At 45.5% G+C, this 25,195-nt stretch overlaps 1 protein-coding gene across 1 annotated transcript in view; it reads left to right on the top strand.

The window, feature by feature from the left end:
* Window positions 1-25,195, top strand: part of LOC121583963 (hemicentin-1-like) — a 97,437-nt gene that overhangs the window by 8,259 nt on the left and 63,983 nt on the right. Inside the window, exons 6-43 of the mRNA XM_045225706.1 lie at window positions 34-140; window positions 260-380; window positions 463-726; window positions 826-970; window positions 1,560-1,681; window positions 1,904-2,176; window positions 2,644-2,785; window positions 3,123-3,250; window positions 4,053-4,166; window positions 4,271-4,429; window positions 4,637-4,831; window positions 5,931-6,026; window positions 6,203-6,330; window positions 6,425-6,569; window positions 7,174-7,286; window positions 7,855-8,014; window positions 8,133-8,292; window positions 9,819-9,946; window positions 10,109-10,360; window positions 13,182-13,265; window positions 15,187-15,378; window positions 15,490-15,620; window positions 15,853-16,000; window positions 16,614-16,740; window positions 17,192-17,349; window positions 17,537-17,815; window positions 17,936-18,078; window positions 18,191-18,341; window positions 18,470-18,697; window positions 18,826-18,939; window positions 19,090-19,277; window positions 19,448-19,544; window positions 19,691-19,852; window positions 20,116-20,229; window positions 20,342-20,538; window positions 20,760-20,841; window positions 20,963-21,094; window positions 21,238-21,381. Of these exons, the coding sequence (XP_045081641.1) occupies window positions 34-140; window positions 260-380; window positions 463-726; window positions 826-970; window positions 1,560-1,681; window positions 1,904-2,176; window positions 2,644-2,785; window positions 3,123-3,250; window positions 4,053-4,166; window positions 4,271-4,429; window positions 4,637-4,831; window positions 5,931-6,026; window positions 6,203-6,330; window positions 6,425-6,569; window positions 7,174-7,286; window positions 7,855-8,014; window positions 8,133-8,292; window positions 9,819-9,946; window positions 10,109-10,360; window positions 13,182-13,265; window positions 15,187-15,378; window positions 15,490-15,620; window positions 15,853-16,000; window positions 16,614-16,740; window positions 17,192-17,349; window positions 17,537-17,815; window positions 17,936-18,078; window positions 18,191-18,341; window positions 18,470-18,697; window positions 18,826-18,939; window positions 19,090-19,277; window positions 19,448-19,544; window positions 19,691-19,852; window positions 20,116-20,229; window positions 20,342-20,538; window positions 20,760-20,841; window positions 20,963-21,094; window positions 21,238-21,381 (5,823 nt within the window). The remainder of the gene's footprint in view (window positions 1-33; window positions 141-259; window positions 381-462; window positions 727-825; window positions 971-1,559; window positions 1,682-1,903; window positions 2,177-2,643; window positions 2,786-3,122; window positions 3,251-4,052; window positions 4,167-4,270; window positions 4,430-4,636; window positions 4,832-5,930; window positions 6,027-6,202; window positions 6,331-6,424; window positions 6,570-7,173; window positions 7,287-7,854; window positions 8,015-8,132; window positions 8,293-9,818; window positions 9,947-10,108; window positions 10,361-13,181; window positions 13,266-15,186; window positions 15,379-15,489; window positions 15,621-15,852; window positions 16,001-16,613; window positions 16,741-17,191; window positions 17,350-17,536; window positions 17,816-17,935; window positions 18,079-18,190; window positions 18,342-18,469; window positions 18,698-18,825; window positions 18,940-19,089; window positions 19,278-19,447; window positions 19,545-19,690; window positions 19,853-20,115; window positions 20,230-20,341; window positions 20,539-20,759; window positions 20,842-20,962; window positions 21,095-21,237; window positions 21,382-25,195) is intronic.

Raw genomic sequence — 25,195 nt, 5'->3', positions numbered from 1 at the left:
TAAATTACATTGTTATGTGTTTCAATTGCTTAGGTCGCATTGTTGGAGTAGAGCAGGGCCTCACAGAGCTACTGAATATCCCAAACTCAGCCCGTGTTGTCAACCTGAAGTTCCCCCGACCTGGAGCCTGGACTCTGAAGGTACTGTACTGTAGATCCTCCTGACATGGTTGTGATCATCCTGCAGTGAGAATGAGATAACTGCTTTAGTCGCCTCTGATGCACAAAACAACAACTGAATGTCCCCTTTCTATGTCCAGGTGGGCTGCGGTGGCCGCCACACTCTGAGAGTTACAGGGGTCAGCAATCTGGACTTCCGGGCTGGGTTCTCCAGTATACCAGTGTCTGAGTTCAACTATACCAGGGAGAGACCCATCAAAGGTAATGTGTACAAGCAATTTTACATCTTTGTATGTATATGTGATTGCTTTGAATAACATTTGGCTTTCCCCCCCTTCCATAGGAGTTCCAGCCCATGTGTTGCTGAAGTGTACAGGACTGAAGCCCCCAGGTCAGCTGAGTCACATGGAGTTAGTGTCAGGTTCAGGACGCTCCCTACGCACCCTCCCTGTGCCTCTGCCCTCTGACAGGGGCAGCCGAGGACTCTGGAGTGTCCCAGAATTTCGCACTCCTTCCCAAAGCTTCTTCCTCAAGGTGACAGGGAAGGATGAGGAAGGTAACCGCTTCCAAAGGTTGTCCAGTGTCTCCTACACAAACATCATCCCAGGTAAGAGACCCCTCTCCTCAGTCTCCATCCTAGTGTCTCACAGACAGCCCCAGTCCTTTGTGTGACCTCTTCCCTGCTCTCCTTTTTGTCTTGAAACAGATCCCCCAGCGGTGAGCATGCCCAATGTGGTTAACAGCTTTTATATGCAGCCCGCTATGATTGGCTGTTCGGTAGAGAGCGATGTTCCCTATAGACTGAGGTTCACCCGGAGTGGAGTGTCTCTTGGAGAGGAAAAGTTGTTCCAGTGAGTGTCTGTCCCTTCTGTTCGTTGAACACACTATGACACTTGACTTGCCCTCCTTTTGGGTGATACTGCCAAATGCACGCAATACCCTGTGAAACAGCTGATTAGGTCATGGGGTATGACACAGTGCACTGTTAGCAGTTACCAGCTCTGCAAGACATTAGTGCCGATCGACTCTGTTGCCTTTCATTGGTGCATCAATCAGGAGACGGGTATACACAGTAGATTTTGTGTACATTACGCATTCAATTGTGTCATCTTGGAAAGTTAACAAAGCATTATTATCTCTCTCTGTTTACATTTTTAGCAGACGCTCTTATCCAGAGCGACTTACAGTTAGTGAGTGCATACATTTTCATACTGGTCCCCCGTGGGAATCGAACCCACAACCCTGGCGTTGCAAGCGCCATGCTCTACCAGCTGTGCTACATGGGACTACAGTGTTCTGACACTGTTTTGAATTACATACATGAAATAATGCCGACCTCTGGTGAGAGGTATTCACTGTGTCTCTGTGCCAGAGAGGCTGTAAGACAGTATCGTGTTCCCATCATCACTCACCTGCCAGCTAACTGTTCATGTGTCTCAGGTTCTCTGGCAAAGCATCATGGGAGATTCCGCATGCCTCAGGTGAGGATGAGGGTCCGTACGAGTGCATCGCTCAGAGCAGCGCAGGACTGGGACGAGCCCTCACACAGCTGACTGTGAGAGGTATGTCAGAAGAACAAACACACACCACTTAGCTAGTCAAAGCTTTGAAAACCATTCCAAAATACTTATCATATTTATATATTGCTTATATAAATTCCACTGATATAAAACATGTAATTCCAAATGTTTACATTGACAGTATACTATGTCTGTACTGTTTAGTCCCTGCTGATAGTGTGTTGTTTGTCTCACTGTGTTGATTCTGTGTTTCCCATGAGACAGAGCCTCCTCCAGTGCTGAAGGCCCCAGTGAACGTGAGCTCTACTGTGGGGGCCGTTGCTGTGCTGGCCTGCCAGGTGGAGGGCTCCATGCGCCACAACCTGACCTGGCAGCGGGCAGGCCTCACTATCCTGGCCCGCTCCGGGAGGGTAAGGGTCTTGCCCAACTCCTTCCTGGAGATCAGTGGGGTGCGGCCCCAGGACGCCGGCCAGTACCAGTGTGTGGCCACCAACGCCCATGGAGACAGTCGAGTCACAGTGTGGCTGCTCGTCCCAGGTACTGTAGCTCACCGCACCCCAATTGCAACGCACCGGTTATCTGCTTAAACACTTAACACACCAGGGCCTCCTCCATACCTCTTCCAGGCCTCTGGCATCTGCTTTTCATTACTGCCTTAGTAGAAGGACTTATCCACTTCTCCAGAAACGCTCCCAGTCAGAACATGTTTCAAATCAGCCCAATTGATGCAAGTTGAAAATTGCGGCTTCTATCATGGGCATGGCCTCAGACTCTTGTAATGCGTCTGAAAACGACCAAACAAATTTTGAAACATGTCTCTGACTGTGATCCGCTGTGATCATGACGTCAGGCCCTCCCTGTTAATCCTGCTCTGCCCCAGACTAGCAGAGGTTTACCACAGTTTAGCCATGATCACCGCTGCCTGTAATAAATGACTTATCATAAAGCCATGACTGGGACATGAGTCATCAGCTCTTTCCTATGGATCTTCTCTGTCTCTGTAGAGGCCCCTTCTGTGGTAGTCAGCCCCCAGAGCCAAGCCTTCTCCAGGGGGTCTGAGGTCCGCCTCATCTGCACAGTGTCTGGCTCCCCCCCTCCACAGCTCTTCTGGAGTCATGGAAACATCTTCCTCACTAATCAGCCAAGGTAAAGAAACTCTCAGCCCACTCAACACCTACACGACAGCAGCTGCAGAGACTTGTTTGATTCTATTTTAAAAGCCTACTATGAATATACAAATGTCACATCTCGTTTGCTTCATTTTATAGTTACATCTAACCACAAAATGATATTATTCCAGATTTTTTGTACATTTACATTATATGGCTGCCAATAAATACATTTTTAAAAGAGATATGCCTCAAACGATCCAAACTGTTCTTTGGACAGCTAGTGATGAATTTCATCGAGACATCTGTATTTGTAATCATCTAAATCAACAAACATGAATTCCCATGACTGATGACTGTCTTACATGATACAGGATGAATATATCCAAACATGGTGGCCTAACAATCAGAGATGCCCTCCCTGAGGATGCTGGGAACTACACATGTCTTGCGACAAATGAGGCTGGAACTGCTAAACAGACTGTGTCTCTCAATTATACAGGTGGGTAGAGATGTCTATACAGTCCCAGTCCTATCATAGGTTGAGTGAGACAGCTCTATAAAGGCTATGACAGGTGCTCTCTAGACTAGTTCAACTCAAGATTATTCTATCTTCTGTTCCCCAGGCATACATTTTCAGAGTTCAGAGTTCGGTCACTTTTGTATGGTTTATGTGTTAGAAAACTTTGTTTAGTGCTGTTTGAATGAATTTCTACCTGATCCATGGTGTTTGGGCTATGTTGTCTAGCTGTGAGTAGAGCTCAGATTGACAGTGGCATATTTCCCCCTGTCTTGCTCAGCGGGTTAAAACTTCCCTGTGTGGGCAGAGTTAACAGTCATCAGGATGTATTTTTAGCATTGCTGTCAGTGAGTGCTTGACAGAGGGCACAGCGCTGATGGACCATGGCAGCTTCTCTCTGGTGTGTACTTGTATTATGCTCAGTTTTGTCTGGGAGTGTCATTTTTAACAACACTGATCTGTCAAGACACCATCATGCTGGCTCTGGCTGGATGCATCGTCTCATCCTTTCAGCTGTCTCTCTCTCTCTCGACTACTGTAGCGTCTGTCTCTGTCACGTCTCCGCTGACGTACAAGGCATGTGAAATGTCAGGCAGCGATACTTCTATTTTTACCTCCTGCCTGGGCCGCTGCCCAGTCAATTTACAAAATTAATTTCACATGACTTTGCTATTCTGATCATGTATAACATTGTAAACTTGTTTTCCGATTTGGTAGATAATAAACATGTTTTGATCATGTTTATTATTTAAGCTCTATCTTGGTTCCCCCTCCCTCCCTACAGAGGAACCCAGTATCTGGGTGGTGAAACATGTTGTGATGGTGGCAGTTGGAGGTGATGCAACTCTGGCGTGCCGGGCAACAGGTGTCCCCCCTCCTCTGGTCAAATGGTCCAAAGGTAAATACTGACACTGAGTGATTCGTTGTGATACTTGTTAGGTTGATATTTGCATTCATTAATAAGTCACCGTGTCTGTGTGTCATTTTCTTGTTTTTTCTCAGGTGATCTGCAGGTGGGCTTAGTTCCTTTTGCTGAGCAGGACGTGCATCGTGGGACGCTGCAGATCCGAGGGGTGCAGGAGAAGGATGCCGGGGAGTACAGCTGTGTGGCCAGAAACCCTGCTGGAACCTCTTCTGCTACCGTTATTCTGGAGGTCGGAGGTGAGGGCAGACATTTTAGCCTTACTGAATTAATGCCACTTTCAGGTAACCAGTAATAACGGTAAGGCATTGCACCCTTTATATAAACCAAGTAGTTGTAATACAGACTATTTATGTATTTTATGTAGAGTAGTTCTCTATCCTTTTCATACACTCTATTTGAATATAGAGAACTTCATACTGATCTCCCTACTCTTTCTCCCACAGCGGCCCCTCTGTTCTCAGAAACCCCCGTTGACATGATGGCGGATGTGGGGGAGAATGTCACGCTGCACTGTGTCGCCCATGGTTTCCCGTTGCCCAAAGTCACCTGGCGTCGAGAGGATGGGAGACCGATTCTCACTAAAGCAGACAGCAGCGGTAGCCAGGTGCAACTAGAAAAAGGGCATCTGCTGATCCAGAGTGAGTCTTATGTCCCTTTCCCACTATTGTTCTTTACAATATTTCACTACCCCGCTATTGAATTCCATACCAAAGCAGCAGGCACCAAAGAGACCACAACCTCCATTGGCGCCAAGTGTGTGACTGGCATGGCTGACATTCTTTGGGTTCATAAATATAGAAGAGGTGAAGCCCCTCAGATCAGATTCAGTAAACGTTTTCTTAAGAGAGTGAGCGTAACAGGATACAGCTGGCACTGCTGAATGAACAGAGTGTCTCCCCTTTCTCCCCCAGTGAGGGGAACTGAGGCACTTTGGGCCTTAGAGAACTGACAGAGATTTCCATGTTAAATCAGGGTTGAGTCGAGTTTAACTGTATGCTGTGGTTATAATATCTTTTTGACCATGACTTTAGCCTTGGCCAGGAAGGAAGGGAGGGAGAGAGGGAGAGAGAGATTGATATATCCACAGCTTAGATCCTCAATATTTATAGGCTGTTCTTTTTTATTGGGGAGGGAGAAACAGTAGTATTTGAATGGAGAAGTGGACTTCCATCACTCGCCCCATCTGTCTACATACTGACCTGATTTGCTTAAACGGCAGCAGATGCTTCTGTCTTTATCTGGCGTTGTTTATAGTAAGAGAGTCCAGTGTCCTATTAATGAATGGGTCAGATACTGCATGTAGGCTAAATATTGTACATGCATGAACCACATCCCTTTCACTGTTTACTCTTCACATGGGTTACATCAGCCATGTAGACACTGGCATTTGAATCATGTTTTCATCTGTCATCATGTCGTCTAAGTAGAATATACTGTGTAAGACATGTTGTATAGGCAGCTGTACTACTTTGCACCTAATTGTATTTATCAGTTTTCAATTAACCCTAATGACATTATAATTAAACCAAGACAATGCCAGTAGACGGTTGAAACAAAGTTGATGAAAATTATTTCTTGTTAGTATGCACTTATCAACTCTAAATACAGCACTTCCACATGTTACCTTTCTCATACTGAGGTTTGCATGGAGATATATTTCCATCCTATAGAGTGAAATCTGTATATATCTTTGGTCATGATAACAGTATTCTCCCCCCGCTTTACATTGGTCCACAGGTGTCTGGTTGGATGATGAAGGCGTGTATGTCTGTGAGGCCAAGAACCAGTTTGGAACCATCAGGACTGAGGCCAGAGTCAGTGTCAGTGGACTGGGTATGAACTAGTTTTTGTGTTCAGTCTTACCTTTCTCGACTGATAGATAACACCAGTATCCATTGCTGCCTCTCCCCATAATAGTTTCAGTTTGATCCTACATTATTTTTTCAGCTGCTGCTTTGCATCTCTGTCTGTCTGCTCATGTAACGATATCCCCCCACTCTGTCCAACAGAGCCCCCTTTTTTGGCACATGGTGCCCCAGTCATCACCACTGGGATTGGTCAGTCTCTGAGCATTCCTTGCATGCTATTGGATGGAATACCCCTGCCAGAGAGACACTGGACCCACAATGGAAACCAAGTGAGGATGACCTGTCCCAAATAATCTTACAATCTTACTACCTCTTACAATGTGTGTTTATCATTGTCTAATTGAATCCATTGCTGTTCCCTAGCTGCGGTTGAGTGGCAGGACGTTCCTGAGGAGCGATGGTAGCCTGTACATAGAGAGGGCACTCCCAGAGGATGCTGGGACGTATGTTTGCACTGCGGTGAACGTAGCGGGGTCGGTCAACATATCTGTCAGCCTGGAAGTCCATGGTGAGAGGAGATAAGATTTACAGAATGGTCAATACAGGGCTATAGCAGATCCTCTAGTGTCATGCATGTTGACGTTTATTGTTATAAGTCTTGGCCTGGAGGCAGAACTGAGCTAGATGGGCCAGCTGCAAAGTCAAAATTGTCTTAATTTAAGGTTAGAGTTAGGCATTAGGCTTAGCAGTGTGGTTAAGGTTAGGGTTAAGGTTAGGGTTAGGTTTAAAATTCATGACTTTGTGGCTGTGCCAGTTAGTGACCACTCTGCAGAGCTGCCTCCAGTACATGAGTCATCCCAATAAATGCCAATCTGTTATAGTCATGGGGTCATTTAATGATCTTAAGAACATGCTGACTATTAGTATGGGAAAAAACCTCTGAGTAACTTGATCACCCTGCAGTGTTATAGTTAAGAGTGATTCATCAACTGCATACATTGATGAACAGTCATTTTGTCCATAGACAATAATGACAGACACACAGATTAGGGTTCATCAACAAGTTGTAATGAAGAAATGCCTTGAAGGCTGATGCTGTGAGCTAAATCCAGTGATAATTCTGCCTCCATGGTTGTCCATGCTCAGTAGACAGCTGTGACCTACTTTCCCAGTGCCCCCAGAGATCAGCGCTGGTCCATACCACTACATAGCCAATGAGGGTGTGGCCATCACCCTGTCATGTGAATCCAGTGGAGTTCCCAAGCCAACTATTGTCTGGTCCAAGGTAGGATGTTATGCTTTCTGCTCGGAAGCTACTTTTTCTCTAATGATGGTTTTGGCTCCATCTCTCGAAACACATATGACAAATGGCCCGTGACAAATCGCATAATTTAGCACAAGGGAATCTAGTGGGGATTATAATCACAGCCCATCCGTCTTAAGATGAATGGCCACTAACATCATGTTAATAACCTTTAAACTAATGTAACACTTGTTTATATATTATACGGCTGCCTGTGTCATGGAACGTTTTTTCACAGCCTCGTTCCATACATTCTCAGATTAGTGCACTAGAGTCAACCAAATATATATTCTTGTCAGATGAAAGTGAGTCTGCAAAAGCCATCTTGTGTTCAAAAGGGAAGTGTGTGTGTGTGTGTGTGTGTGTGTGAGAGAGAGAGAGAGAGAGAGAGAGCGAGACAGAGAGAGCATCCATTTGGTTTAGTTTGGGAAGGGGGCTCGGCTCTGTAATTATAGCAAGTTGGGCTTTGAACCTTTGGCCTAGATATGTGTCCCAGTGCAGTTGAGTGTGTATCTGGGCCCGGGCCTCACTCTGCCTGCTCTGCCCCCAGGGAAGGGAGCCCCTGCCCAGGGACATGTCCTCTGCCCAGTCAGACACTGATGGTTACCTCCACATCCTCAACCCCACTGCAGAGGATGCAGGCATATATATCTGCACAGCCACCAGTGCAGTGGGCTACGCCAGCCGTGAGATCCAGCTTAGTGTCAACAGTAAGAACTGCAAATGTACTTTCTGCAAAGGCTGTCCAGTGTTAATGGTCTCTCTTCAAAGTGTTTCATTGATAGAGGAAGTACAGTGTAAAATATATAATGTTTACTTTTTCCCCAGCCAAGCCTAAGATCGTAGGTGTGAGCAGTCAGGAGAACACAGTTAAGATGGCTGCCGAGGTGGGCTCTGAGGTCATCCTCCCCTGTGAGGTCCAGGGCAGGCCCTCTCCCCTGGTCACATGGAGCAGGAACGGCCAGCCCATCCCTCCAGTCACTGCCTGGTAAGAGGAAGTCCCATCTCCAAGTACTGGTCACATAAGAATGTAGCAGTGAAAATGGTAAATAGGCAATAAAGGGCAAGTTTCTCACCATACCAAGGCGATTACCTTACCTCTGACTTAACTAACCAACTCCTTTTACAAGGGATGTTGATTGAAGCCGGCTGCTATCCAAAGCAGCCATTAACGGTTGAGGCATAACAACTTCTCTGAGGAATAACATCTGGTTCCACACATGCCTGGGTCTATGGTCGCTCGGTACAGACTTCACTGTCTGGTGGTGTCTGTCTGTAGGGCACAGACTGGAGACTTACTGGCAATGACCAGTCCCTATGTTTCTGGAGGAACTGAGCGACAGTGTTGAAAGCTGTGGTTGTGGTAGAATGAGGATGATTCATGTGGGGCCAGGAAGGAGAGAGGGAGGAGAGGGGGAGGAGAGGCGGAGGGGTGTGCTGACAGGAAGAAGGGAGGAACACTGACGGAAGAAGAGACAGAAATAAAGCCTGTTTGATATTTGGTTCCCCTGTGGATCTCTTGCCATAAAAGAGCATGTTGACTCTTTACTCTCTACCAGCCCTGGCTGTCTGATGAGAATAACACACGTCCACCAACAACCCCCTTTGCCTTCAGCTACTGGAGCAGACAGATGCATTCTCTCCATCAGGGAGTCTATTTACCCCCCATCCCCTGGCCCAGCCGGTATGAGCATGGGGGAGCTGATTGTTGGAATAACTCAGTCAGTGGGTGTTCTGAGTGTCTGCTGCCGTTGCCCTGTTCTCTTCCACCTCCTCCACCACAGGCCCCAACACTGCAGACAGAGAGAGCTAGCACAGCTGGAGAGGAGAGGAGCACTAGCCCACACTGTGTCAGTTAGGGAGGCTGGGGAGCTGCACTCAGACCTCTCTAGCCCAATTTGTTCCAGTCAGCCTGTGGACACAGATGAGTGTACACCACAGTGGGGAGTGATGTGGGGAGATGGATGGGGCTGTGTGTTGGGTCCATGTCTCCAGTGTGTGCTCGGCTCCCTGCTCTCTGCTAAGGTGACTTAGAGACTGACTGCTGAGCCAGTCATTCCGTTTCAATGATGTATGCTACTGGTTGGATTTGAAGCAGTAGGGGGGCAGAGCGTTACGGCAACATGTGCAGTGTTGAAGAGGAGTCTTTGTGGTTCCAGATCCTTTCCACTTAAGCGAACTACATTTTAGTTGCTTAGCAGACACACTTATCCCAGATAAATCTCAGAGCACTGTTTACATTTGTGCATATTATCAATTTCTGCAGCTGGGTAGGTTAAAGCAAATATAGTTATGACATTCTGCTGGGGATTTCAGTTCAGTTGAGAAGTTTAGTTACTATTATGCAATATCAATGGTATTATAACAGCCAGAACTACACAGGCATGCACGCACACGTGTACACACACACACACTCGCATATATTCACAAAAACACAAACAGGGTTGCAGATATTCAGTGTGACTCCTGACAGTGTTATCCCCAGCCTGACCTCTGACCTCTTTCCATGTCCAGGTTCACCGTGCTGCCTTCTGGCTCTCTGAAGATCACTGATGTCCAACTGGTTGATAGTAAACTTTACACATGCTCGGCAAAAAACCCAGCAGGCAACGTGTCCATCAACTACAATTTACACATACAAGGTACCTCCTTATGGATAGTCACTTTGTAGGTACTACGTGAACTTAAAATCTGAGAACCTGTTTCACTTCACTGTTCAAGATGCTGTCATGCATCTAAGACCCAATATGCTAAACAGGCAAATAGATATCATGAGAAACAAACCTTGTTTGTTTGTTTCCCAGCTAAGCCCAAGATCCAGACAGCTCCGTCCCTGCTGAAGGCTCTGATAGGCCAGACAGTGGTTCTGCCATGTGTGGTTCAGGGAGAGCCCAGCCCTGAGATCAGCTGGTTCCACAACGGACGTCCTGTCGGGGCCAGGGACACTGCAGCCCTCAGGATCCACAGGGCCAGCCTCACAGACCAGGGCACCTACAGCTGTGTGGCCAAGAACACTGCTGGACAGGACACCATGGAGGTCAAACTGGAGGTGCTAGGTGAGTCTCTAACTTGAGGGATCTGATTGATCAATGTGATGCAGCTTTTCTCTTTCCCAATACTTTACAACCATGTATCCTTTCGTCAACTGATAACACCCCTTACCATTAGCACTGAAAACTAACTGAGCCAAACCATTACATGGTGAAAGAAGTTCACACAGCAAGAACTGTAATAGTATATGTAGAGCAGATACCTCAAGGTTTACGTGAGAGTAGTGCTGAGCGATTAACATTTTTACATTTTAGTCATTTAGCAGACGCTCTTATCCAGAGTGACTTACAGTTAGTGAGTGCATACATTTTCATACTGATGTTAACCAACATTTAAACAACTAATTGACTGACTTTGGTTCAATTATTTGAATTACATTTTTTTTTCTGTGAGCTCAATGCACACATTGCACAGTTTCTCTAGAGATAAATCAAATAAAGCCCGAACTGTGTGATGTAGTAGGGAGTTGTAGTTTCCAACAGGCCAATATTCTAGATAATTTAGCGCAGAAAACGTGGTAATTAACTACAATGACCAAAATCCATTGCGCACCTACTTGTCAGGTCTGTGTTTCTTTTATGCCTGCTACATAAAAGAAAGAGACAGTAGAATGCACGATCGAGAGAGATAGAGAACAGTTGCTTCGCGACGTATCTCTACCTGGAAATACATGATCTAAGTGATTGATAGATGGTATTCAGCAGTCATAAAAGTATGACTTATTTACTTTGAAGAACTACTAAAATAGTGATTTTGTCAGACAGTATAGACAGCAGCTCTATAGAGAGATGATTACTTTGAATGAAATAATAAAGTCATCAAATAAAACAAACGTAATATACACAACAATTGAAATAAAGTAAAGTAATGTAATGTGAATAAATGATGGTTAATAGGTCTAAGTGGTAAGCAGTACCTAACATCATGGACTTGTATTAATTGTTTTGTTCTGTGTTGTTACAGCATTCAACCAACATAATGCATACTGCTTAATGTTTAAAAAATATATCAAAACCGAAATCGAAAATATAATGGAACCGAAACCGAATCGACCTCAAAAAGCACTAATCGCTCAGCACTACATGAGAGCAAACTCTGTCCCAGTTTAAAGACAGAATAGACAAGGACAGTAGTCTTTAGAGGTGCTTTCTCTGGAAGCAGCACCATATGGTCAGATTGCAAGCAGCCCTATAAACCCCATTCTAGTTGACCAGTGCATGGATCAGTCTGTTAGTGTTAGGGGGTTGATTGAGGTGCTCTTTGACCTTAGAGGTCAAAGTTAGCTGAGGGAAGGATTAGAGGAAGCCAGAACTGGAGGTTGACGAGTGAGTAGAGGGTATAGGAGACATGACCCACATTGTCACAGGCCAATAGCACAACATCTTCACCCCACACCTAGGATTAACCCTCACAGTGTCTTACCCTAATGCTACTCTAGCGGAACCTTCAAACAAAAACTAAGCCTAAATCTTGTAAAGATCTCAACCTAACTTTTACACTTATGATTTACAGTAGAATTTACATAACTCATGATGCTAAATAAACACTTTACACTATATATACAAAAGTATATGGACACCCTTCAAATTAGTGGATTCGGCTATTTCAGCCACACCCGTTGGTGACAGGTGTATAAAATCTAGCACACAGCCATGCAATCTCCATAGACAAACTTTGGCAGTAGAATGGCCTAACTGAAGAACTCAGTGACTTTCAATGTGGCACCGTCATAGGATGCCACCTTTCCAATAAGTCAGTTCTTCATATTTCTGCCCTGCTAGAGCTTCCCCAGTCAACTGTAAGTGCTGTTATTGTGAAAAGGAAACGTCTAGGAGCAACAACGGCTCAGCTGCAAAGTGGTAGGCCACACAAGCTCACAGAACGGGACCGGCGAGTGCTGAAGCGCGTAGCGCGTAAAAATAATCTGTCCTCGGTTGCAACACTCACTACCAAATTCCAAACTGCCTCTGGAAGCAATGTCAGCACAATAACTGTTCGTCGGGAGCTTCATGAAATGGGTTTCCATGGCCGAGCAGCCGCACACAAGCCTAAGATCACCATGTGCAATGCCAAGAGTTGGCTGGAGTGGTGTAAAGCTCGCCGCCATTGGACTCTGGAGCAGTGGAAACGCGTTCTCTGGAGTGATGAATCATACTTCACCATCTGGCAGTCCGACGGACGAATCTGGGTTTGCCGGATGCCAGGAGAATGCTACCTGCCCCAATGCATAGTGCCAACTGTAAAGTTTGGTGGAGGAGGAATAATGGTCTGGGGCTGTTTTTCATGGTTCAGGCCCCTTAGTTCCAGTGAAGGGAAATCTTAACGCTACAACATCCAATTACATTCTAGACGATTCTGTGCTTCCAACTTTGTGGCAACAGTTTGGGGAAGGCCCTTTCCTGTTTCAGCATGACAATGCCCCTGTGCACAAAGCAAGGTCCATACAGCAATGGTTTGTCAATATTGGTGTGGAAGAACTTGACTGGCCTGCACAGAGCCCTGATCTCAACCCCATCGAACACCTTTGGGATGAATTGGAACCCTGACTGCGAGCAAGTCCTAATCGCCCAACATCAGTGCTCGACCTCACTAATGCTCTTGCGGCTGAATGGAAGCAAGTCCCCGCAGCAATGTTCCAACATCTAGTGGAAAGCCTTCCCAGAAGAGTGGAGGCTGTTATAGCAGCAAAGGGGGCACCAACTCCATATTAATGCCCATGATTTTGGAATGAGATGTTCGACTAGCAGGTGTCCACATACCTTTGGTCATATAGTGTATCTTATTCCCTGTGCTGTCATAATGCTATATCCTTTATCGGTTCCACAGAGGCCCCGTCCTTCGCAGAGGCTGGAGATGCCATCATGGACAAAGTGGCTAACAGCAAGGTCACCATTCCCTGCCCTGCTGAAGGTAGGATAAGATTTATGATGTACAGTATGTCAGTTTTCCGGGAAACAGATACGTGATAGAGGGAAAAATACAGTGTAAGTCTGGTGTCAGACAAAACACACAATATACACAGCCTGACCAAAGCAAACAGATCCGGTGAATCTTTTTTCAGGTATGTTTAGATGAAACCGTTTTGTTTCATCATTCCCAAAGCTAGCTCCATATGAAATGTAGGACAAAGGTGTGGACTTATCTAGTTACCTTCAAAGCATTGCTCTGCTATCTCCAGAGGCTTTCATTTGTCGGTGGAAACAAATGTGTATTTCAATACCCCTGCTATCCTAATGGTGTGCTTTGATTAATTTGTATACTGTTTCTGTCTCTATTTTAGCATCTTGGCAAAGGGGGAGGTAGCACACAAAATGGCTGAGAAAGGGTGTATGTGTGTGTGTGTGTGTGTGTGTGTGCATTCTTTCTTATGCGTGGGCCCATTGAGCTTCTTGTTGACAGGGCATTTAAATAGGTGTTGTTTGTATGGAGCCGTGCCATGGTAACGGGGCATGTTTGAGAAGGTGAGGAGTAGGCTAATGCGGACACAACAACAGCTGGAACATCATTCTGCCTGCTGCCTCAGCGGGCCACATCTGCTTTCCTCTCCACTCTGCGAGGGGGCCTGCTGGGAGAGGAATCCTAATTACAGGCTGCTGCTGCCAGATAATGGACAGAGATGTCTGGGGTGCTCTTCCACTGAGGAGGCTGGCTCCACTGGGCCTCCCTGTAGAGCCCACACTGTCACTGTTACAGGGCCCTCACAGCGATGCTCACTGGCAGCCACAGCTCCAGGCAGCAGCACTAGGAGTCTGGCCAAGGAAACTAGGAAACAATAGCTTTTTCATCCCCCATTGTATCATAGAAATGTGTCTGTCTGTGTGAATGTTGGATGGCAAGATGAAAGGAGATTCTGCCATCAGGAAATTATTATGTTTTACCAACAGGAACACTTAATGCCCCGTAATAGTGGAAGTACTTGTTTAAAAAACACATGAAAGAGATAATCGAAGGAAGCGTAGTTAACTCATGCAGATAAATACAAGAAACAGGTTTTAATTAGATATTTTTACATCTAAACAGAACATCTGTATGCATTTCTTCCCAGCAATGAGATTATACATTTGAGTCAGTGCTCTAACGTGTAAACATGTGCTCCGCGTGGGACCAGGTGATAACATTACCTTTGGTTCCTCTCTGTGGTTCCTCTCTGTCCCCTTAGTATTTGGACGGGGGATGAAATATGTGTTTAGTTTCCAGTACAGCCTTCTCTCTCTCTGGTGTTTGGATATGTTCTGTAAATAGAGATGGGACAGGGATTTACTTCCTTCTCTGCTCTTAATGCAAAAAGCTGGACTGGATGTCCACACTGCGATGTATGTCCTGTCCTATTTACTAAGAGAGACCTCAGACTGGGTTATATCGGGTACAGGTGCGCCCTCCTAACCCCACTCCGTCCCTTGCTCCACCTCTAACTCCATCCCAGACTCCTTCCCCTGCTCCCGGCCCTTTTCCCCATTGTAAAGCTCCAAACACATCTGTTTCAGATGCCTATACTTCACATCAAGGCTTAGAACTTCTGGCCCAACCACTATTCTTACTGTCCAGGGTCCTCAAGCTATGATTCTGGTAGTAAATCACGACACTAACACTTTAAATCAGGTATCTACCAATATATTGTGTTTGCCGTTTATGTGCTACTTTCTAACCTTGAAGTATCCCAGCCCACCGATAGGGCTGTCAATCTCTATCTGTCCTGCTGTCCAACAGATAAATGTAGGGCCTGCTTTTTCCAGTCTGGGACACTTTCCCATTCAGCCCTCCTGTAGGGGGGCGCAGACAGAAGTAACTTTTATTTCTGTCACCACCCTCTCTGTTATCTTTACACCGGCAGGCTCACCTCCTCCCAAGGTACGCTGGTTCAAGAACGGCCTGGAGATACACCCTGACCAATCAGAGCTCTCTGTGGCACACGACGGCTCTCTTGTGATTGGTTCAGCATCTGCCAGTCACAGCGGGGACTTCACATGTGTGGCCAGCAATGATGCAGGCTCTGTTGAGCGGAAGACCCGGCTGAAAGTGCATGGTGAGACCTTATCAACTCCATCTTTATCCAGAACTGATGTCAGTTCAGATAACAATAAAATGTCTTAACAAGGGGACTTCTAGATGATGTCTGTCTCCCGTACTCCTCCAGTTCCCCCTGAGATCCAGGATGATGGACAGCCCCTGAACCTGACTGTCACCCTGAAGCAGCCCCTCACTCTGGGCTGTGATGTCATTGGTATCCCCTCCCCCACAATCACCTGGACTAAAGACGGGCAGAATGTGAGTCACCTACCAGACATTCAAATACACGTCTTACATTTTTTATTTTTTTATTTTTTTATTTTTACGTTTAGGTTGTATGGGTGACCATACTTCTACTGATACCTGTCGATGACAACCATGTTATTTGTATCTAGCAACACAGTGTCACCAAGTGGTCATTTAGATTATCACAGTCCAATATTGATCATACAGTAACAAGCACTTACAATGTATGTCTGGCTGCGTATAGGTGGTGGACTCCCCTGGAGTGTATCTACAGAATGGGAAGAGACTTCTTAGAATCTACCGGGTCCAGACAGAGCACGGTGGCCAGTTCAGCTGCACAGCTAGTAACACAGCCGGGCAGGCCCGAAAGGACTACAACATTGTTGTACAAGGTGAGCCTTCATAGTGATTAAAATCAAGTTGGGGTCCTACCTGTCCCATTGATTTTACATTTAAAGTCAGTTGTGTAAAGTACTTTAAAGTACTACTTAAGTCGTTTTTCTTTATATCTGTACTCTACTTTACTATGTATATTTTTGACAACTTTTCCTTTTACTTCACTACATTCCTAAAGAAAATAATGTAGTTTTTACTCCATACATTTTCCCTGACACCCAAAAGTACATTTTGAATGCTTAGCAGGACAAAAAAATTGCCAAATTCACGCACTTATCAAGAGAACACCCCTGGTCATCCCTACTGCCTCTGATCTGGCGGACTCACTAAACACACATGCTTCACTTGTAAATTATGTCTGAGTGTTGGAGTGTGCCTCTGGCTATCCGTCAATTTTAAAAACAAGAACATGGTGCTGTCTGGTTTGCTTAATATAAGGAACTTGAAATGATTTATACTTTTACTTTTGATACTTAAGTATATGTTAGCAATTCCAGGTCTAAGTTTGAGTTGCATCCTATCATGGCCTAACTTCTCTATGTGTGTGTGTGTTTGTGTGTGTGTGTGTGTGTGTGTGTGTGTGTGTGTGTGTGTGTGTGCGTGAGTCAGCCCCACCAGTGATCGCGGGGATGTCCAGGGTGCAGGACCTGTCAGTGGTGTCAGGACAGGAGGTGGAGTTCCAGTGTCGGGTCAGTGGGCGCCCAGCCCCCAAAGTGGAATGGAGCCGGGATGGAGAGTGAGTCTTCCCTAACATTGACACTTGTCCATATAGCTACTACCCATCTCATTCAATTGTTTATTCACACTCATATACAGATGTAGGATCTCAATTTGATCACTCTTTTGTTGCTGATAATTTTCCTGCATGGAGGAAATGCAAACTTGTAGTGTATTTCAGTTTTTAAAAGGCTTCTAAAGTTTGTAATTTCCACTTTGAAATTTCAGACTTGATTTGCCCAAAATAAAAATGTATCAGACCCAACAAAAATGCCCATTAATTATAATCCACATAATAATACACATTTCCTGTTGCTGCAGGATTATTTTCCTGCTGTAGCAAAGTCGCTCAAATTAAGATCCTACATCTGTACATACATCATGTGTCAGATATAACTTTTTGTCTGTGGATTAGCCTAGTCAATACACTGTCAGGCTTTGGAGTACTGATCCCTTTCCCTCCTCTCCAGGGTGCTGTCCAAGGATGGGGACCCCCATGTGGAATTCCATGAGCAAGGCCAGGTGATGAAGGTGAAGGCAGTCAGACTGAGGGACCAGGGCTTGTACCAGTGTCTGGCCAGTAACAGCGCTGGGACACAGATGCGCCAGTTCAGACTCACTGTGCAAGGTACTGTTCCCTCTCTCATGTTTCCTTCTCAATGTCCTCATTCTAACAACACAAACTTCCTTCTGCATATCAGAAATAATCACAATGTTTATCAATGAAGCAGATTCACCTTCTATACTACAGAATAACTTGAGAAAGTCACCTTTCTCTCTTCTCACTCTCATCCTCTCTCCTCCTGTTTTTCCAGCTCCTCCCACCATCAGGGGCCCCAGTGAGACCTCAGAGGTGTCTGTGGTGTTGGGTTTCCCCACAGTTCTGCCCTGTGATGTAGAAGGTTCTCCCATGCCCAGTATCACCTGGCTGAAGGACAACCAGCCCATCGTGTCCAGTGCGCAGCTCACCTACACCCGGGGTGGGCAGGCGCTGCGGCTGGGGGCAGCACAGGGAGACAGTGCCGGTCTCTACACCTGCCGAGCCTCAAACCCTGCAGGCACCACTCTTAAACACTACTCACTCAGTGTGCTGGGTAAGGGAACCAGACAAGGAGAGGGTTGATTCTGGTGTATGTAATTAACAGTAGTCTAACATCATTATAATTCAATGTAAATACAGGAGAGGATTTTGACTGCCTGTTTGATTTGATCAGTTCCACCGCAGATTGAAGGGGACTCTACATCTCTGAGTTTCGGCGGCCAAGATGAGAAAGTCCGGATCAACGGCTCATTAACCCTGTCCTGTCTGGCTAAAGGCTTCCCTGAACCCAAGACCGAGTGGTTCAAAGATGGACAGGTTGGTTTGTGTTTCTATCTAGCTACTGTATTTCACATAAGTTCATTTAGCGTCATAGATGTCTATTTCTGCTTATTAGAATATATATTTTTGTTGTTGTTGCTGTTTCTAGTTGTTGACTAGGAACTCTCACACTGGTATCCGTGAGAGTGGTCGCCTTCTTCACATAGACAATGCCATGCTCTCCCATGAGGGACAATACACCTGTGTGGTCATCAACACTGCAGGAGAGGACAAGAGAGACTTCCACGTCACTATTCAGGGTGAGTGTCCACGTATGGGATTCAAACTGTCTGCCTTTGGCAAAATTAGTTCATTCACACTATGCAACCTAATCTCACTGCACTCTTGTGATACTAACTGAACATTCGTTCTCTCTCTCTCTCTCCAGTTCCTCCCATCTTCCATCGGGTGAGTAACGGTGCAGCAGCCTGGGGTCTGGGAGGAGAGGAGGAAGAGGGAGGGGACAGAGATGATGAGATGACAGAGAGAAGGGAGGTGGTCCTGGGGCATTCCATCAGCCTGTCCTGTGAGAGTAACGCCATCCCCCCGCCCCGTCTCAGCTGGTACAGAGAGGGACGCAAGCTCTCCACCGCTGATGGAGTGGTACTGCTGCCAGGTGAGAGGGGGTCCATGCCCTCTAGGTCTAGGTCTACGATATCCAACCGGTACAACTACCAGTATGGCATTACTGCAGCATCAGCTCCACTGTGATCCAATAGGATGCTCTGTTATGTTGTCCTCTAGGTGGGCAGGTACTCCAGATTCCACGGGTCCAGCAGGAGGATGCTGGGAAATATACGTGTCAGGCGGTGAACGAGGCAGGGGAGGACCGCATGCACTTTGACCTGGAGGTGCTGGGTAGGCACGCTTTGTTACTACTCCCTGTCATTCTGTCATTCTTATTATTCAATTATGGTCCTCATACTGTCAAAAGCCTTAATGCCTAAACCTGGAAAACGTTGTTGTCATTTCCTAATGTTTTTCTCTGTTGGCGTCCTGTTTGCCCAGTCCCCCCAGTGATAACGGGCCAGTTGGATGAGTTCATGGAGGAGATAGGAGCGGTGGTGAACAGTACCGTAGCTCTCCACTGTGACGTGACAGGTCACCCAGCACCAGCCATCTCCTGGCTGAGGGACGGCACACCGCTGCCCTCCGGACAACACCACATCATCAGTGAGGACGGGAGACAACTACAGGTCAGAATCCCATAGACCAAAGCACTGCACTGCCTATTACAGTATCAGGGCTTCACTTGGAATAGAATGGCCCCTGTCCTGCGCTGGTGTCACTAATGTGATCAATATACAGCTCTCTGTCTCAGGGTGCAGGTCTATAATGTTATGTTATTAATTATTCTGTCTTTCAGATCCTCAGTGTGCAGGTGTCAGACATGGCCGGCTATGTTTGTGTGGCTGAGAACAAGGTTGGAGCAGTGGAAAAGCTTTTCAGTCTGACTGTGCAAGGTGAGATGGAGCCCACAAGTACAAACATCTATTAAAATACCACATCAAGCGGGTTCCTTCAATTCACACAGGAAGGACAGAGATATCCTGTGAATGTGTGTAAGTGTTAGCTGAGTGTGAGCTGATATATTCCTGTTCCTCTCCAGTTCCCCCAAGGATGGTAGCTGGCAGGGAGGAGGAGGTGAGTGTGATCGAGGGTCACATGGTGTCCCTGCTGTGTGACGTCCAGGCGTACCCTCCTCCAGAGATCACATGGACCAGAGACGGACAGGTCCTCCAGTTCAGCACAGGCATCCACATCCTGCCAGGTCAGAGCTGGCTCCTGAACACACTGCCCAGAGCCCATAACACACTCCATAACTCACTGTGTACTCAATCCAACCATACACAATAAACACATAGCAATTCACAATGCATTTTGTCTGTGATTTGCCTACTGTCTACTGTCTTTCTGCTGTTCTCTGCTGACTTCCTCTGATACCTGCCATCTGGTTTACTGTACTGTCATTCTGATGAATTCACTGAACATAAACTATGCATTCTGAACTATGTATTGTTGTCTGTACTGTAGGAGGTCAGATGCTGCAGCTGCCCCGGGCCAGACTAGAGGATGCAGGACAGTACGTGTGCACTGCCACCAACTCAGCAGGCCAGGACCAGAAGAGCATCCTGCTCAGTGTTTACGGTGAGAAACATTATAGTACTGTGCTGCCCTCATCAGTGTCACACTTCACCTGCTACAATATCTGGATTAGCACTTAAATATTGGCTATTTTATTCCTGCCTTGGGTTTACAGTCCTGCCCATGCTGAATCCCCGCCTTGACTCTGAGTCAGAGGTCCTGACCCCTCAGGTGGGGTCATCTGTCACTCTACGCTGTGAAGCTCGGGGCATTCCGGCGCCTGAGGTCACATGGTACAGGAACGGGCTGCAGCTGGCAGCTAGGACTGGACTGAAGGTGGAGCAGCATCAGCTAGAGATCATGGGAGTGCAGGTAAACACACTGTCATCACCTTCAGTTGTTGCTATCCTAACTGTTTTAGAAGCGTTAGCACTGATAACCTTTTTTGTAAGTCGCTCTGGATAAGAGCGTCTGCTAAATGATGTAAATGTAAATGTAAATAACTGAGGGCATGAGATTAACCCTGTTTTAAGCATCAAAGTGCTTATAGAGTGTTGTTCTGTTTCATGCTGACTATGGTTCATGGTCCATAGGTGGCTGATGGAGGAATGTACATCTGCAAGGTGTCCAATGTGGCTGGACAGGTGGACAGGACCTTCCGCTTGACTGTTCATGGTGAGACTTGCCTCCCATGTAACCGCCAATAGATTTGTTGTTTCTTACATATGGTTATACTGGCATATCAGATGTCACAGTATAATACATCTCATTCTTTCTATTCTGTTCTCCTCCTTAGTGCCCCCTGTCCTGGATGGACCTCTTCATGAGTCCCTCACCCAAAACCTGGGCTCCCATGTCACCTTGCTATGTGAGGCTACAGGGGTCCCAGTACCCAGTATTACCTGGCTGAAGGATGGCACCCCTATTGGTACGAGGCTGAAGTTTTATAAATGAACTGTGACAAATTCAGTTTTGACAAGATCACATTTTGACACTTGTATTAATGCATTTTAATGAATGAGACCTCCAGCTGCTGGTTTAGCCTGACCTGTGTTGTTATTTCTTTCCCAGAGAGCAGTCTGCAGTGGCAGTGGTCAGTACGAGGCAACACGCTGGAGTTGGGTCCTCTGACCCTCTCTCACGCTGGGACCTATACCTGTGTGGCCAAGAACAGGGAGGGACAGACTCAGAAGGACTACGCTCTCACAGTGCAAGGTAGACTACAGAATCTCCCACAACAGTGGCAGTCGGTGCCGTTTAAGATGAGGGAGGTTGATTTTTATTTATGAGCATGGCCTTATTTCTATTACAGCATATTGGATGACTGTCATTCATATTCCATTCACCCAGTTCAATGTAACATCGATAGATTTAGGCTACAACATGATACTCTAAGTTTCCCTATACCCATCATGAGGTTGCTACAACCTAGCTGTCACGATCGTTCATTAACGAGAAGGACCAAGGCGCAGCGTGATATGCATTCATATTTATTTCCGTACTGAACACACGACAAAATAACAAACGAAACGTGAAGTCCAAGGTAGACAAATAACATACCTTTACGGAACAAGATCCCACAACTGACTGGTGCCAAACGGCTGCCTAAGTATGGTCCCCAATCAGAGACAACGAGCTACAGCTGCCTCTAATTGGGAACCACCCTGGCCAACATAGATCTAAACGATCTAGAAACTAAACATAGAAATAAACACAACACGAAATATACACACCCTGACTCAACAAATAACCGTCCCCTGAATCTGGGCGTGACACTAGCCTATGAATGAAAGTTTACAATGTAGGTGCACACAGGTCGAGAGAAAGATTTGAGGTGACAGACAGTGACACATGGACAGACAGTAACACATTCAATAATGCCTTGCACACTCCTGCCCGCATCTAGCTGATCTAAGTTGTAATCATTAGTCCAACAGTTGCAAACGAGAGTTACTATTGGACAAATTCAGGTATGTTTATCCCCGTTTCATTCCGTTTGCTTCCGTTTAAGAAACATTTTTCAACAGAATCGGCGGAATGAATACACCACTGATCACACGCAGACAGTTCACTTTCATAGCCAGATACAAACAACTTGTTGTATTCCTTCTCATATCTACGCGCTCTACTCATCTCACCTTTTCCCTTCGCTTGTAGACTTCAATGCACAACACATCAGCTGTCTGTGACCAGGCGAAAAACCTTTTCAAGCCAAACCTTTATATCATAACAGATACACACAGCCTACATCGTTGTCACCATATTAGCTAAAGTAACGTCATAGTCAACATACAGTGGGGAAAAAAAGTATTTAGTCAGCCACCAATTGTGCAAGTTCTCCCACTTAAAAAGATGAGAGAGGCCTGTAATTTTCATCATAGGTACACGTCAACTATGACAGACAAAATGAGGAAAAAAAATCCAGAAAATCACATTGTAGGATTTTTTATGAATTTATTAGCAAATTATGGTGGAAAATAAGTATTTCTTTTTCCCCACTGTAGCTAATAGAACTAACGCATTAGTAAACCCACTACAATCATGCAGTACAGTCAGTAAGCAATTAGAAGTTACACGGGCGTGCCCCGGTGGCAATAAATTAGTAAAACCAAAAGCTTACCTTGACTTGGAAGAGTTCCAGTGTTGGATAGACATAGCCAGCTAGCTAACATAGTATGCCTCTCTGTTTGAGCCGGGTGTTTGAGTAGGCTAAACTAGCTAGCTGCATTTGCTACCTAAGTAAATGAAAGTGAAAGTTTATTATTTTTTTTTATGTAGAAATATACAGTTGAAGTCGGAAGTTTACATACACCTTAGCCAAATACATTTAAACTCAGTTTTTCACAATTCCTGACATTTAATCCTAGTAAAAATTCCCTGTCTTAGGTCAGTTAGGATCACTACTTTATTTTAAGAATGTGAAATGTCAGAATAATAGTAGAGAGAATGATTTATTTCAGCTTTTATTTCTTTCATCACATTCCCAGTGGGTCAGAAGTTTACATACACTCAATTAGTATTTGGTAGCATTGCCTTTAAATTGTTTAACTTGGGTCAAACGTTTCGGGTAGCCTTCCACAAGCTTCCCACAATAAGTTGGGTGAATTTTGGCCCATTCCTCCTGACAGAGCTGGTGTAACTGAGTCAGGTTTGTAGGCCTCCTTGCTCGAAAATGCTTTTTCAGTTCTGCCATCAAATTTTCTTTACGATTGAGGTCAGGGCTTTGTGATGGCCACTCCAATACCTTGACTTTGTTGTCCTTAAGCCATTTTGCCACAACTTTGGAAGTATGCTTGGGGTCATTGTCCATTTGGAAGACCCATTTGCGACCAAGCTTTAACTTCCTGACTGATGTCTTGAGATGTTGCTTCAATATATCCACATAATCTTCCTTCCTCATGATGCCATCTATTTTGTGAAGTGCACCAGTCCCTCCTGCAGCAAAGCACCCCCACAGCATGATGCTGCCACCCCCGTGCTTCACAGTTGGGATGGTGTTCTTCGGCTTGCAAGTCAACCCCCTTTTCCTCCAAACATAACAATGGTCATTATGGCCAAACAGTTCTATTTTTGTTTCAACAGCCAGAGGACATTTCTCCAAAAAGTACGATCTTTGTCCCCATGTGCAGTTGCAAACCGTAGTCTGGCTGTTTTATGGCGGTTTTGGAGCAGTGGCTTCTTCATTGCTGAGCGGCTTTTCAGGTTATGTTGATATAGGACTCGCTTTACTGTGGATATAGATACTTTTGTACCTGTTTCCTCCAGCATCTTCACAAGGTCCTTTGCTGTTGTTCTAGGATTGATTTGCACTTTTCGCACCAAGGTACGTTAATCTCTAGGAGACAGAACGCGTCTCCTTCCTGAGCGGTATGACGGCTGCGTGGTCCCATGGTGTATATACTTGCGTACTATTGTTTGTACAGATGAACGTGGTACCTTCAGGCATTTGGAAATTGCTCCCAAGGATGAACCAGACTTGTGGAGGTCTACACATTCTGAGGTCTTGGCTGATTTCTTTTGATTTTCCCATGATGTCAAGCAAAGAGGCACTGAGTTTGAAGGTAGGCCTTGAAATACATCCACAGGTACACCTCCAATTGACTCAAATGATGTCAATTAGCCTATCAGAAGCTTCTAAAGCCATGACATAATTTTCTGGAATTTTCCAAGCTGTTTAAAGGCACAGTCAATTTAGTGTATGTAAACTTCTGACCCACTAGAATTGTGATACAGTGAATTATAAGTGAAATAATCTGTCTGTAAACAATTGTTGGAAAAATTACTTGTGTCATGCACAAAGTAGATGTCCTAACCGACTTGCCAAAACTATAGTTTGTTAACAAGACATTTGTGGAGTGGTTGAAGAACGAGTTTTAATGACTCCAACCTAAGTGTATGTAAACTTCCGAATTCAACTGTAGCAAGCTCTCTCTCTCTCTCTCTCTCTCTCTCTCTCTCTCTCTCTTTCTCTCTCTCGCTCCTCCATTTTTTAAGAGCTTAATTTGTTCAAAACTGTTCAACTATTGTCTTTCTCTCTCTTTGAGTCAACTACTCACCACATTTTATGCACTGCAGTGCTAGCTAGCTGTAGCTTATGCATTCAGTACTAGAGTCATTCTCTGATCCTTTGATTGTGTGGACAACATGTCAGTTCATGCTGCAAGAGCTCTGATAGGTTAGAGGTTGTCATAATTGCTGTGTAAGTCTATAGACGCGGGTGAGAACCATGAGCCTTCTTGGTTTTGTATTGAAGTCAATGTACCCAGAGGAGGACGGAAGCTAGCTGTCCTCCGGCTACACCATGGTGCTACCCTACAGAGTGCTGTTGAGGCTACTGTAGACCATCAGTGCAAAACAGTGTGTTTTAATCAATTATTTGGTGACGTGAATATATTTAGTATAGTTTTATCTAAAAGGATAACTTTTTTAATGTTTCACTATTTTTATTTTTATTCACTGAGGAGGATGGTCCTCCCCTTCCTCCTCCGAGGAGCCTCCACTGTCCCACACACTGTAACTTAGATTACAC

Source organism: Coregonus clupeaformis, chromosome 16, assembly GCF_020615455.1.
Source record: "Coregonus clupeaformis isolate EN_2021a chromosome 16, ASM2061545v1, whole genome shotgun sequence".
Lineage (NCBI taxonomy): Eukaryota > Metazoa > Chordata > Actinopteri > Salmoniformes > Salmonidae > Coregonus > Coregonus clupeaformis.
Note: the sequence above shows the minus strand (reverse complement) of the source record. Positions and strands in the feature narration are given on the sequence as shown.